The 13329-nt window shown below is 38.1% G+C and overlaps 1 protein-coding gene across 1 annotated transcript in view; it reads left to right on the top strand.

The window, feature by feature from the left end:
• LOC136037929 (calcium load-activated calcium channel-like) overlaps nucleotides 1-12858 on the top strand; it is a 29503-nt gene extending 16645 nt beyond the window's left edge. Inside the window, exons 5-6 of the mRNA XM_065720793.1 lie at nucleotides 3181-3325; nucleotides 12684-12858. Of these exons, the coding sequence (XP_065576865.1) occupies nucleotides 3181-3325; nucleotides 12684-12776 (238 nt within the window). The 3' untranslated portion in view covers nucleotides 12777-12858. The remainder of the gene's footprint in view (nucleotides 1-3180; nucleotides 3326-12683) is intronic.
• The last annotated feature ends 471 nt before the right edge of the window (nucleotides 12859-13329 follow it).

Here is a 13329-nt window from a genome sequence, read left to right as displayed (position 1 = left end):
TATTTTCAGTTCTAATTTATTTTACTTTTTTTAACTTAATTTTTATTTTTTACTGCTAATACTGGCCTAAGAAAGCATGGAACACTACTACAACTACGAACAACTCACAGCAGCAACCAAGCCGCGTGAGGCTAACACAGCTACACACGCTCCTCATCCATCCCAATCTATTCAAAGCCTCCCTCTTTACATCCTCCCATGAAGTTCCCATTTCCTCTAAATCTTTTTTTTGACATTCTCCATCCCAGCCGCGGACGACCTGCTTTCTGTTTAGTCCTAGACGGTTGACCCAAAAGGACAATCTTTAAAAATCTATCATCCGCAGAATGTGCCCTAGCCATCTCAACCTTTCTCTGATTATAGTCCTAGAAAGCGAGATTGAACCACACTTTTCGTATAGCCCACTATTTGGAATACGGTCGGTCAGCCGGTTACTCAGAACAATCCGTAGGCAATGTCATTGTAGCTTCCAATTTCCTAATCTTGATTTTTAGACTTATCTTCCTTTTCTTCCAAACTTTTTTTTTAACTTTTAAAAAGCACCCTGAGCTTTGGCTGTTTTACTTTCAACATCTTCACTGCTCCCCCCCCATCTTTACTAATAATACTACCAAGGCAAGTGAATTTGTCCACCTGATCAATCTTTTCGTTACCCAACGCCACCGTTTCGTTTTCACTTATTCATAGCCCTAGTGACTTAGTCTTCTTAACAATTTATTTTCAAATCTATTCTAGAACACTGAACTCGCAAATTCTTTAAAAGTTCATTCATTGAGCTCCCACTTTCATCTATGGTGCTTAAGTCATTAGCATACTCTTAGTCTAGGGGAGTTTTTCGTCCCCATTTGATTCCGTGGTTTCCCATTGCCTTTCCTGTGCTTCTTAAGAAAAAATCCATCAAAATGGTCCCTATAAAGGGAGATAGAACACAACCCAGCTTAACTCCTGATATAATACGAAACCAGGTGCTAACCTCATTTCCTACCTTAACGTCAGCAGTGTTATTCTCGTACATAGCACTAATCACTTTAATGTATTTGTCTGGTATACCATACAAGGATAAAACCTTTGCTATAACTTTTCTATCAACAGAATCTAACGCTTTCTTATAGTTTATAAAACTGAGGACCAAAGGCCCTCAGAGAAAATTTGACCTCAGATCTAAGAGAGAAAATTTGGTCGACACATCCTCTACCTTTTCTAAAACCGAACTGTTCTTCTCTTAAAGCTTTGTCTACAGCATCTCTCAGTCTAAAAAGTATCATATTACTAAGTAATTTTCTACCTACAGTGACCAAACTAATGCCTCAATAATTACCACACTCATTCTTATCACCTCAGAGCCGCCATATCTAAGGAACTCATTTACCACACTATCAGCACCTGGAGTCTTATTATTTTTTAATCTTTTTATTACTGTCGCTAATTCTTCCTTACATGACAAATCTTCCTTCACATTCAAGGTATTACAAACTTCTTCGTGTTCTTCTATCTCCAACAGCCTAAACATAAACATACCATATCTCGAGACTTTTAACGTAGGACGACTTTAAATGGAAATCGTGCCGCAGTCGATCCGCTCTTCGCCCTGCCATAACATTTTTCTTTTAAAAAGGTGTCAGTTGTATAGAAATTTTGTATTAAGAGGCGTGAGGAATAAAGTTATTTATATATCTTTTCCTGCAACTCTATTTCGGTTTGGTACATTCTCAAAATTTTCTGTCCATCTTTCTTTAATTCTTTCCTTATCACTAATTTTGGCCCCGCTCCTATTTTTAAGTCCAGATTGACTACTCCCTCTCGATTTATTAACATGCCAGTACAATATTTTAATATATTTCTGTCTAGCTGCATCTTACAGATCCTTGGCAATTTTATCCATGGCCTCCACTTCACACCTCCTTAGTTCATATTCTAATGCTTTCTCCACTTTCTTTACAATGCTTTTGTTTTCATATGGTCTATTACTTCTTGTCAGTTCTTGTACATGCCCCTTCTCCTCTCTATTAACATGAAATTAAAACATGAAATAGACTAATCTTAAAGATTCGTTGCTCGCCGTAATTACTTGAGAGGGAAAACGTTTTGGAATGAGTATGTAGGCTAAAAAGACGCTTGTTACGTGTCATAAGTCGAAGCCGCTGCCTTCAATTGTTTTTTTTTTGTCAGAGCCAGAAACAGCTTCAGGAATCAAAGCTGTTTTCTTCCCTTTTTTTTCAAAACCAAACACACCTTTTTTTTAAGTGCTCAAGAATCAAAGCCATTGTCTTCAATCAGCTTTCTTGTCAGTACCGCATTGATTACCAGCTTTTCCAAATATTTGCTTCGAAAATGACAATATTTCCCTCTTGAAGTTATTTCAGTAGCAAATTTTTTCGTCTTTGTGCCTGCAAAAACAGAATTTACAAGCTAAATATATGTAAATTAACCGTGTAAAGCCGTGTCAAACAGTGTAAAGCTCCGTAGGGGGAAAGAACAAACCGCTAGAACTGAGATCAGTCACTAAGGCCGACAGTCCTGTTCATGCCTTGACATAAAAGTAGATAGGGAGATATTGTTATCCCCAAAATTAATTTAGAGTGCCCTCGGGTAAAATTTCGACATTTTGAGCGTAATATCTTACTTATTGAGGAATTGTCGAAAATTCCACAAGTAAAAATTCACTTTCTATGGCATATAAGCATGAAAAAAAAATCATGTTGTGCATTTTCTTGACCTAGATAAGTATGCCTGCTAAGCTGGGATTCTGTTGCAGAGGGGAGGAGATCATCTGCGGAAACATTATTAACGCTAATAAAGTTTGGCGTTATTTATTTTTTTTTAGAAAGAATCGGGGCGAGGGGTGGGTTTGCTTTTACGCACTGGCATTATTTTTTACCTTTTTATAATCTTGGTTAGCAGGGGCTCATACTGCTCTTAGTCTATAGTTCGTTACCACGAACTGTTTGATCTCTGCATTAAAATCAGCAGATACAGTGTTCGAGAATGAGTCTACGAACTAGGTTTTTAAATCGTACTGGGGCTGAAAATTTTCCTGATTTTATTACGTTTCTACTATTATTTAATCTTGGAACTTATTTACAATTCAAGTCCAAAAATGACAACACTGGAAGGAAACGATTAAATTGAAAAAGTTCTTTTTCTAAATCTTACTTTGCTCTATTTAGATTTTTTTTTCAGTTTTGAAGGAAAAGTTGTAGCAAAATTACCGTTTTTGCCGATTTCCTGGATTCAAGGACTTTCTCATAGAGGCTTACCTGGAGAAAATTACTATGATTGCAGCTTCATATTTTTGTATATACTATGTACAATGTCAATTAGACAGGTGAGTAACCAAACATTCAGACCCTCTACAGTTTATAAACAATTTGAAATTTTGTTTATTTGGTAGATTTGGTAAATTTTGGCAGAAATTTTGGTTTTAACTGTTAGAATTATTTTGTTTTATTTTTTGACATTTTCCTGAAAGTACAGTATGCTTTGACAGAAAGGTTGTACTAAGAAAAAGAAACAAATTTAAATTTACTTGACTGAAATTTAGTTTTATCTTAATTATCCGGGGTTTTCACGCTGTCCGAATGTCAAAAAGGTGAAATTAAATAACTAAAAGGATTAAAATAAAAGACAAAAGAAGAGATATAGATAGGGAAACTGAGATTAAAAAGTGTTTAAGGTGAGAAAATAAATTAATCATTTGAAAATGTATATGAAAGACACGGAGTGTAATTATTTGTTCAAATCAATGCTACTTTACCCTAGCTCAGCGAAAGTTTTCCCAGTTTCCAAGACAACTGCTTCTCGTCTTTTGCAATATTGAAAAAGTCTAAAAAAATCAGGCTCGTATTTCCTGAGCATAAAGGGAACGATTTAGACCAGAAAAAAAGAATATAAAAGGACAAAACAAACAACGTAGAGATCAAAATAAAACAAGAACCCAAATTGGAAGGAACAAAAAGCTAACAACGCGGAATGAAACTACATGTAAAATAAAAGAAAACGAATTAAAAACTATAAACCCAAATAAGAAAGGTCAGCCATTTACCAGAATCTGTTGACTAAGCTCTTACTAAGAAGCTAGACAAGTGATAAAATTCTTTCAAATGAAGTAAAATAAAAAAAGCAAAGAACAATGTCAAATTTGTAATGAAGCTTAAATTAAGCTTGTTTAGCATGAGATCTTTAGATCTGAGGGAATGCTTCAGTGTTCTTTTGTTATTATTTTCCCCAGAGGCAGTTCATATGGAAGGGATGGTCATATAAACTTTGGAGAGGGCTTATTCGATTGGGAAGCGGAAGTTACAGTGTCCTCTTTAAGAGTCAAAAGTGATCAGAGGTCAAACAGCCCCCTCCACGTTCTCTTTTCCTGGAAGGCATCCAGTTAAAATTTTGTGATAGCCAGTTTGTTCAAAATAGCCCAAAGATCAAATAACTATGCCGCCGGGGTTGACAAAACCTACACAGCTCGGAGGCAAGAGCTGTAAGTTATATAAGGTGCCCGTTGTTAACACAAAAGGTTTTTATGGAAGGGGTGGTCACATAAACATTGGAGGAGGCTTATTTGATTGAAAATTGAAAGTTCTAGCTCCCTTTTTACGATTCAAATGCGGTCGGAGGGCAACCAGCCCCCCCTTCCCCAAAAAAAGTTTTTATTTTAACACGAATATGTTTAATCTTAAAAATAAGCGCACATGTCTAGTGACTTACGTTAGCGCTACAAATTAAGCACGAACGAAAATGGAAGGCATCTGAACTAACATATCAAACAAAGACAAAAGAATTGGATCTGTTTACCTGAGGTTTAATTTCCAGATAGTTTTTCAGCAACCTCTGAAACAGTGGTTTATCAGAATACTCCCAGATTGAGTTCCAGGTTTTTTTGACCAGTTAATGAAATACTTTAGATAAGTGGATCTTCTTAGATCTCAATTATATCCATCTCTGTTTCACTCTAATAATGTTTTCAATATGATAGTAATACCAATGATGATAATAATGTAGATTTACTTCACTAAAGATCCCCGTTAACTTCTTTAGCAGAAGTCGTCCCAGCTTTTGCAATAATGGTCACTAAATGATCTATGAATCAGCTTGATAATAGAACAAGACCGGGCGGTGGAGACATTAGTGGACAGATAGAAAGGGGAATGATAACCATCACTAAATGAGGCAGAGAGGTGGAAGGGGGTAATAGCGACACGCATCAGATCAAATAAAATCAATATTTGTATTCCTCTAGTAATTATATCTTCCAAGTTAAAACTAGTTAAGTTGATCAGTGAATTCTACATTTTAAGATCAGCGGTTTTGCCAAGGAAAGGGATATTCACTTAAGGCTATTGAGTCTTAATCTTGTCGAACTAAGATTGCCAGTTTTTTCTAAAAGTAGTATCTGACCAGAAATTGTTATTTGCGGAAGTAATAGAAGCAACCAATTTTCACATTATTGCGCATGATTTTTCCCTTTGTGTGCTTATTGCCAAACCTATTCGTTCATATTCTTTCGAGAGCTCATTTATGTTGTACGGGAGCTCCTCTCGAGAAAGGAGCACTATATCATCTGCGAAGTCTGCATCAAATAAACTGCAATTTTCATTCAACTGGATGCCACTTATGAAGTTGCACGTCCGCAGGATAAAATCAGTGAGCATATTCTGGTCTTGGTTTGTTTTGATGGGCGTTTTCGGGCTGAAAAACCTCTTCCTAGCTAATTTATTCTACTATGGGCTGCCTCCCCATAGTAGCATAATATTTGTAGGCATGAATATATAATGAGTCGGAGGTAATAGGCTTGGGACTGTCTGTGCAGGATTTCGACTCATGTTGATAGAAGAGCATCGCCAAGTGCTGAAAACCATGTTGTGACCAAGATGGGCCCAGGATTGCACAAAGCCTCCAACTTCCTGGAGGTCCCAGGGACTTATTGCTGTCCGGTTCAAAGCCGGCTTAAGCGCTTCGGTGTAGACTTGAGAAGATATGTTGGTCCACATCCTGCAGTGGTATCCGGGATCACTGCTTTTCTTGAGGCCAAAATAATTTCAAAGATTTAAAGAACATGAAAATTGGAACTTGGAACGTTACGACGTTAAAAAATGACTATCGCATCGACATTTTGACTGACGACTTCAGACGGTTTGAACTGGATTTATTAGGAGTTTCAGAAACTCATATCCCAGGGGTAGGAAGCATGAAATTAGGTGACATAGAATTTGTTTACTCAGGCAGGAAGGATGGGGTACATAGACAGGGAGTAGGGCTCATGATGAATAAGGAAGCTGCTAAGTCTTGTTTAGGCTGGGAAGGTATCAAGGAGGCACACTCGTGCCTCTATAAAGAGGCGACACACGACAATGTTAAGCGATCTTCGGTTCCAGTGGTCGCAGACGGATGGGGAGGGATGCATTTCGTAGCCCGAGCTCCAACTAAGAAACCTGCAAAATTTCATCCCCCTCCAACTTTTTCTTCATGGGGAAAATCTGGCCGAAAGTTTCGACCTGTCAACCCAAGCCCCCCTTTAACGTTGTCCGATCGGGCTGAAATTCACAAGTTAAGGTCCCCTAGGGCCCAGGAGCTTGATCCGATAGGGCCCAGCTTGATCCGATAACTCCTTCCCTGTTTTCCAGAAACCACGCATAGCCACTTAAAATTCATTTACTTTTTTTTTCGCCACGCCTACAGGTCACATCCGACATCGGATCTGGGTGTACGAAGACTCATTCGATGCGGAATTCTCCGAGTAAGTGCCCATGAAAGTTTCGTAGGAAAATCTTAACCCCCCGAAAGTTTCGACCCTCCAACCCTTCCCACCCCTTTTAACGTTGTCTGATCGGGCTGAAATTCACAAGTTAAGGTCCCCTACGGCCCAGGAGCTTATCCGCGAAATTTCAGCTTGATCCGATAACTCCTTCCCTGTTTTCCAGAAACCACCCATTAGCTATTTAAATTAACGGATTTCTCTCCATAAGAGCCCATGTTAATTTGAAATTTTTAAAAGCTATTGAGAAGTTATATTTACACACATGCAAGTTATTAGCTCAGTTGGTAGAGCGTGAGACTTTTAATCCTCTGGTCAAGGGTTCAAGTCCCTTACGGGCGATTTTTTTTCACAATTATTAAATTACATCCACCATGGATTGTAGAAAAACGTACAGAATTAATATGAAAAAAAAATTAAACCTGTACTTCGTTTTCTTAAAGAGTTAAAGAGGCTGCGTCCCAAAGTCGAACCTTAAAACGTACAGGAATTAGAAGAGGCAGTTGGGGGGCTGCCGCCCCCCAAACCCCCAGCTTTTAAAGACTCTTTTGTACAGGTTTTTTTTTGTGGGGGGACTTCATTGTTACTATTTACTAGTTTCGGCGCAATGGTTCTCCTGTCCTCTTGTGTTTAACATTTTTCGAAGTTATTCCATTATTCATTCATTTCAATTTTTTGTTAATTAAAAGAGGGCCTTTCCGAAGCCAAGAGCGGGGGGTTAGCAAAAACACAAAAAACCTGTACAAAAGAGTCTTTAAAAGCTGGGGGTTTGGGGGGCGGCAGCCCCCCAACTGCCTCTTCTAATTCCTGTACGTTTTAAGGTTCGACTTTGGGACGCAGCCTCTTTAACTCTTTAAGAAAACGAAGTTTTTTTCATATTATTAATAATAGAATGCCAATTGCTCATTTTATGACTGAAAAGTTTAGGGTATCAGTTATAGTAGTATATGCCCCCATTGAACCAACTGATGGAGATAGTAGTGACTCGGATGAATTTTACTTACAGTTACAGGAGCAAATAGACAGGGTACCAGGTAGAAATATGGTGTTTTTGCTAGGAGATTTTAATGCCCAGGTTGGTAGAAATAGGGATAGATGGTATCCTAGCTTAGGTAAATTTGGTGTAGGAAAAGAAAACAGTAATGGCTATAGGCTTTTGCAATTTTGTAGGTATAACAAACTAGTTATAACCAATACGGTGTTTGGTCACAAAATGGCCCATAAGTTGACATGGTATTCACGTGATGGTAAGACAGCAAACCTTATTGATTATGTTATTGTAAACAGAAGACTAGCAGGATCAATACAAGATACTAGGGTGTATAGGAGTGCCGTTATTGATGTTAAAAGTAAAGATCACCATCTAGTAGTGTCTAAGGTTAATTTAAAGCTGAAATTTCGGAAGGGTAACTCCCTCCCGGAAAGTTATGATGTTGGTAGACTTCAGGATGAAAATTTGAGAAAAAATTCCAGGACAGTTGAGTACTAAACTTGAGGGTTTAAAATCTTGACAACGTGGAAGATGAATGGAATAATTTCAGAAAAATAATTTGTGAAGTTGCTGATGGTGTCCTAGGGAAGAGTGCTAAGACTGCAACTAGGAGTATTAGTGAAAAAGCTTTAGGTTTAATAGAGAGTAGAAGGGGTTCGTATAAGAATTATCTCAGTGATAGGTCTTATGAAAACAAAAGGAATGTAAAGAAAGTGGAGAAAGCAGTAAAATATGAACTAAGGAGATGTGAAGTGGAGGCGATGGATAAAATTGCTGAGGATCTGGAAGATGCAGCTAGACGACATAATAGTAAAATATTATACTGGCATATTAATAAATTGAAAAGGAGTAGCACCCATAGAAATGGGGCCACAATTAGTGATAAGGAAAAAGTTAAAGAAAGATGGGTGGAACATTTTGAGAATGTGCTAAACCGAGATACAGCTGCAGGAAAAGATATAGATGAAAATGAAAAAGTTTGTGCTACCTTGGATGTGAAGGAAGATTTGTTTAGTGAGGAAGAATGAGCGACAGTACTAAAAGGATTAAAAAATAATAAGGCCCTAGGTGGTGATAGTATGATTAATGAGTTTCTTAAATATGGTGGCTCTGAGGTTAGCAATAAGCTACTGAAGATTATGAACATGATTTTTGAAAAAGGGGAAGTACCCAACGATTCTAGGAAAACCTTAATTAAACCACTGTATAAGAAAGGTGACAAGAGTGAGTGTCGTAATTATCGAGGCATTAGTCTGGTCTTTGTAGGTAGCAAATTACTGAGTAATATGATACTTTTTAGACTGAGACATGCTGTAGACAAAGTTTTAAGGGAAGAACAATGCGGTTTTAGAAAAGGTAGAGGATGTGTCGACCATGTTTTCACTCTTAGGTTAATAATTGAGAAGTCCCTTCGTTGTCAAACACCTTTGGTCCTTAGTTTTATCGATTATGAGCAAGCTTTCGATTCTGTTGATAAAACAGCGTTAACAAAGGTCTTATCGTTATATGGTATACCAGAAAAATACATTAAAGTGATTTGCGCTATGTACGAGAATAATACTGCTGCGGTTAAGGTAGGAAATGAGGTTAGCAACTGGTTTTGTATTAAATCAGGAGTTAAGCAGGGCTGTGTTCTATCCCCCTTTATATGGGAGCACAGGAAAGGCAATTGGAGACCATGGAATCAAATGGGGAGGAAGAACGCTCCTGAACTTAGATTATGCTGATAATTTAAGCATATTAGATGAAAGTGTGAGCAAAATGAATGAATTTTTAGAGGTTTTACGAGTTCAGGGTGCTAAAATAGGCTTGAAAATTAATCTTAAGAAGACTAAGTCACTAAGGATAGGAATAAGTGAAGATGAACACGTGACATTAGGTAACGAAAAGATTGATCAGGTTGGGAGCTTCAGTTACCTTGGTAGTATTATTAGTAAAGATGGTGGGAGCAGTGAAGATGTTAAAAGTAGAATAGCTAAAGCTCAGGGCGTTTTTTCACAGTTAAAAAAAGTTTGGAAGAATAGAAAGATAAGTCTACATACCAAGATTAGAATATTGGAAGCTACAGTGATGACAGTGGTCATATATGGCTCTGAAGCATGGGCACTCCAAAAAGCAGATGAAAATTTACTAGATGTTTTCCAGAAAAATTGCCTACGGATTGTTCTGGGTACCCGGCTGACTGACCGTATTTCAAACAGTAGGTTGTACGAAAAGTGTGGTTCAATCCCGCTTTCTGGGGCTATAATGAAAGAAAGGTTGAGATGGCTAGGCCACGTTCTACGGATGAAGGATGACAGATTACCGAAAATTGTCCTTTTTGGTCAACCGTCTAGGGCTACACGGAAAGCAGGTCGTCCTTGTCTGGGTTGGGAGGATGTCATAAATAAAGATTTAAAGGAAATGGGAACTTCCTGGGAGGGTGTAAAGAGGGAGGCTTTAAATAGATTAGGTTGGAGGAGGAGCGTGCGTGGCTGTGTTGGCCTCAGGCGGCTTGGTGCTGCAGTGAGTTATTAGTAGTAGTAGTAGTAGTATTGTAAATGCACCCTTGTGGAACGCCCGAGTTGACTTTGAACCACTCAGTCAAGCCCCCATCATGAGTAGCGCAATACTTTCTACAATGAATCTCTATGGACTGAGTCGAAAGCCTTCAAGGAATCGATGAAAGCCAGTATGATTTCTGTCTATCTTTCATTTGATTCTTCAATAAGTATTCTAAGACTAAACATCAAGTCAGCACATGACCTACTTGGTCGGAAGCCATGCTGTTCATCCCTGAGCATGGCGTTAACTTTTGTTTGGACGCGATTCAAAAGTACTTGGCAGAGGACAGTGCTTCCTGAAGACTGTAGGGTGATACCTCGCCAATTATTGTAATCAGTAGTTCTACCCTTCTTAAATAGTTTCACTATAACCCCTTTCTTCCAATCTGTGGGAAAATCCTCAGTATCGCAATATCTGCATTAACACTTGGTGAAGCGGCTCAGCTAGAACACCAGCACCGTATTTCAATAGTTAAGGATATATAACATCAATGCCAGCTGCTTTTCCATTCTTTAGTTTACGCAGTACTGTGTACTTCATGTAAACTAATTGGCTCTGTACTTATGTCTGATTGGAAAAGGAGTCGACCATCTGGGGGTCTGCAGGATCTGCAGAAGGGGCAAAGTTTAATATTTCATGGAAATACTCTTTCCATCTATTATCTATTTCTTCTTTGCGTGTTAGCAGTCGTCCCGATTTACTCTCAATTGCAGTAGCAGGCTTTTTGAAATTTCCTGTGATCTCTTTTGTTATGCGATAAACTGCCCGGCAATTGCCTTTACTAGCAGCAGCTTCGGATTCGGCAATTTTGGCCTCGAAAAAACCACGTCTATCTGCTCTAGTTGACCTTTTTACAGCCTTGTGGGCTTCTTTGTATTTATTCCCTAGATGGTCTTTATATTTGGAGGTGGCACTGAGGTCGCAGGAGTCTAGTTGAATTTTCAACTTTTCCTCACCGACATGAGTTTCCAAGAAGAATCACTTATCCACTGTTTCCTTTTCTTTTTAGCAAAACCAAGAGTCTCTTCAGCTACACTTTGCATATTTTCCACGATCTTGGTCCATGTTTCACCAGCAGATGTTGTCCTCTCCTCGCAAACAAGGCTAGATAAAATTATTGGAGAGATATAGACAATAGTTTTGTCGAATGATTTGTCCTTTAGCTTCTGCACATCAAATGTTCTAAGAGTTCTTTTGTATTTCACAATGGTCTGTAGCTTCAGGTTGAAACGGGCGATCACTAGCTGGTGATCAGAGAACGAATTGGCACCACTAAAGGGACGCACGTCCTCCAAACATCGTCTGTGTCACTTTCTTATCAAGAGGTGGTCAATTTCGCTTTTTGTTACTCCATCTGAGGGAAGTCCTAGTATGCTTGTGGATTTCTTGGTTGGAAACCACGAGCCACCAACAATTAGGCCACAGTCAGCACAAATATTTATAAATCGCACCCCCTTATCATTTGTCACCCAAACCATGTTGTCCAATCACTTCAGGTACATAACTATGGCTATTACCGCTTAATTGACTAGATCATTAAGTTCTTAATGGAAACAGTCTTTCTCGGAATTGTCGGCTTCATTTGTCGGAGCAACAATTTTTAACAATCTCCGTGTAAAAGTGTTTATTGACCGTTTGTCCTCGATGGACAATTTTTTTGTCGATGATTCCGAATTCTGCCAACATTTTATTGGTTTTTGAAGAGGAAGGCCTCTTGCTTCGTGGTTAATCTTCAATTCACTCTCTTCCTTCTGAAAATGTCTCGGACCGCCAAAAAACCTAATATTTTGACAAAACAGTCCCTTTTAACCTACCTCGAAATTGATGACCTACCGCTCAATTTTAAGAGCACAATAGAAGACTGAGCACGCCGTTACTCGAAATTGAAGTCATTCATTTTTAAGAGCAGAATAGAAAAGACTGCTTCCCAAAAAATTTCCGCTACGGACACCAAATAACTCAATGAGTTCAAACCCATACTTTAGTTGGATCATACAATAAAATGCAGCCCATCCAAGCGCCGCACCTCCAGTGTTGGCGGAACAAACGCCACGTTGCCAGTCTCATTGCTTGATTTGCACGCATGGTTTGTATGCTCTTCTTGATTGGTTTTCAGTAAATTTTGCGTCATTTTGATGATTGTAAGTCATTTTAAATAAAATGATAGTGTTCGTTTTACAAATTTTTAATGAAAAATAATAGAGTTATTAAAGTCCGAAAGACCTTCTGAATTTACAAGTGTTTTTACTTTTTTTTTTTTCAAGAAATAAAACGAGACGCAAATGATTCTATTGTGTTTTTGAGAAACTTTAGATTTTATTATTTTTAATGGACTTAATATTAAAGTTCAAATTGATTCTTATTGCCAGAGGTGCTATGATTATCTATGTTTTCTAGAATATTCAAAAAATGTTGGGTTTCACGCCAAGTCGAGCTGCTAGCAAACAAGCTAATTCAATGTTTGGACCTCAATCTCAAGGAATGAAGTGAAACCAGTTGTGTTTTTGTTTTTATTTTGTGAAGTTTGAAGTTTTTGTGCAGTACCTATGAATTAGAAATTGTGGTTTCTAAATACCACCTGTTGATCGATTTTAGGATTGTCACTTGAACTTAGCATATATCGACTAATATTTGTATCTGCGCTGATGCGCGTGGATTCGCGGGGTGGGATTGGGTGATCCCCCTCATTTGTTGCCTCTTATATTCTGCATTGAAAAAATGGATAAAACAACAACATTGCCCACCACTAAATTTTAAGAAGTACATTTTACCCCCGCCTCTAAATTTTCGTTAGTTGACGCCCCTGGCTGTATTGATCGAATACAATATCAAAGTTGTTTGTAAAGTCGTTTGAAATTGTCTAAAAACGTAAAAGGAATCGCGCCTATAAAGAAAAGGATTTGTTTCTACGGTAAAATTTAATTAACTTGTATTTATGTCAAGTATGTAAATCTAGGACTGTGGTATAGTATGGCTGCTACGCGTACCTTCGTACTTTCTCATAAGAAAATATTTACCCTCTTATGAGACATTTTGGGGCAAG

Source organism: Artemia franciscana, chromosome 17 (genome assembly GCF_032884065.1).
Source record: "Artemia franciscana chromosome 17, ASM3288406v1, whole genome shotgun sequence".
Lineage (NCBI taxonomy): Eukaryota > Metazoa > Arthropoda > Branchiopoda > Anostraca > Artemiidae > Artemia > Artemia franciscana.
The sequence above is the reverse complement of the archived record's forward strand: the minus strand, read 5'-3'. Positions and strand labels throughout refer to the sequence as shown.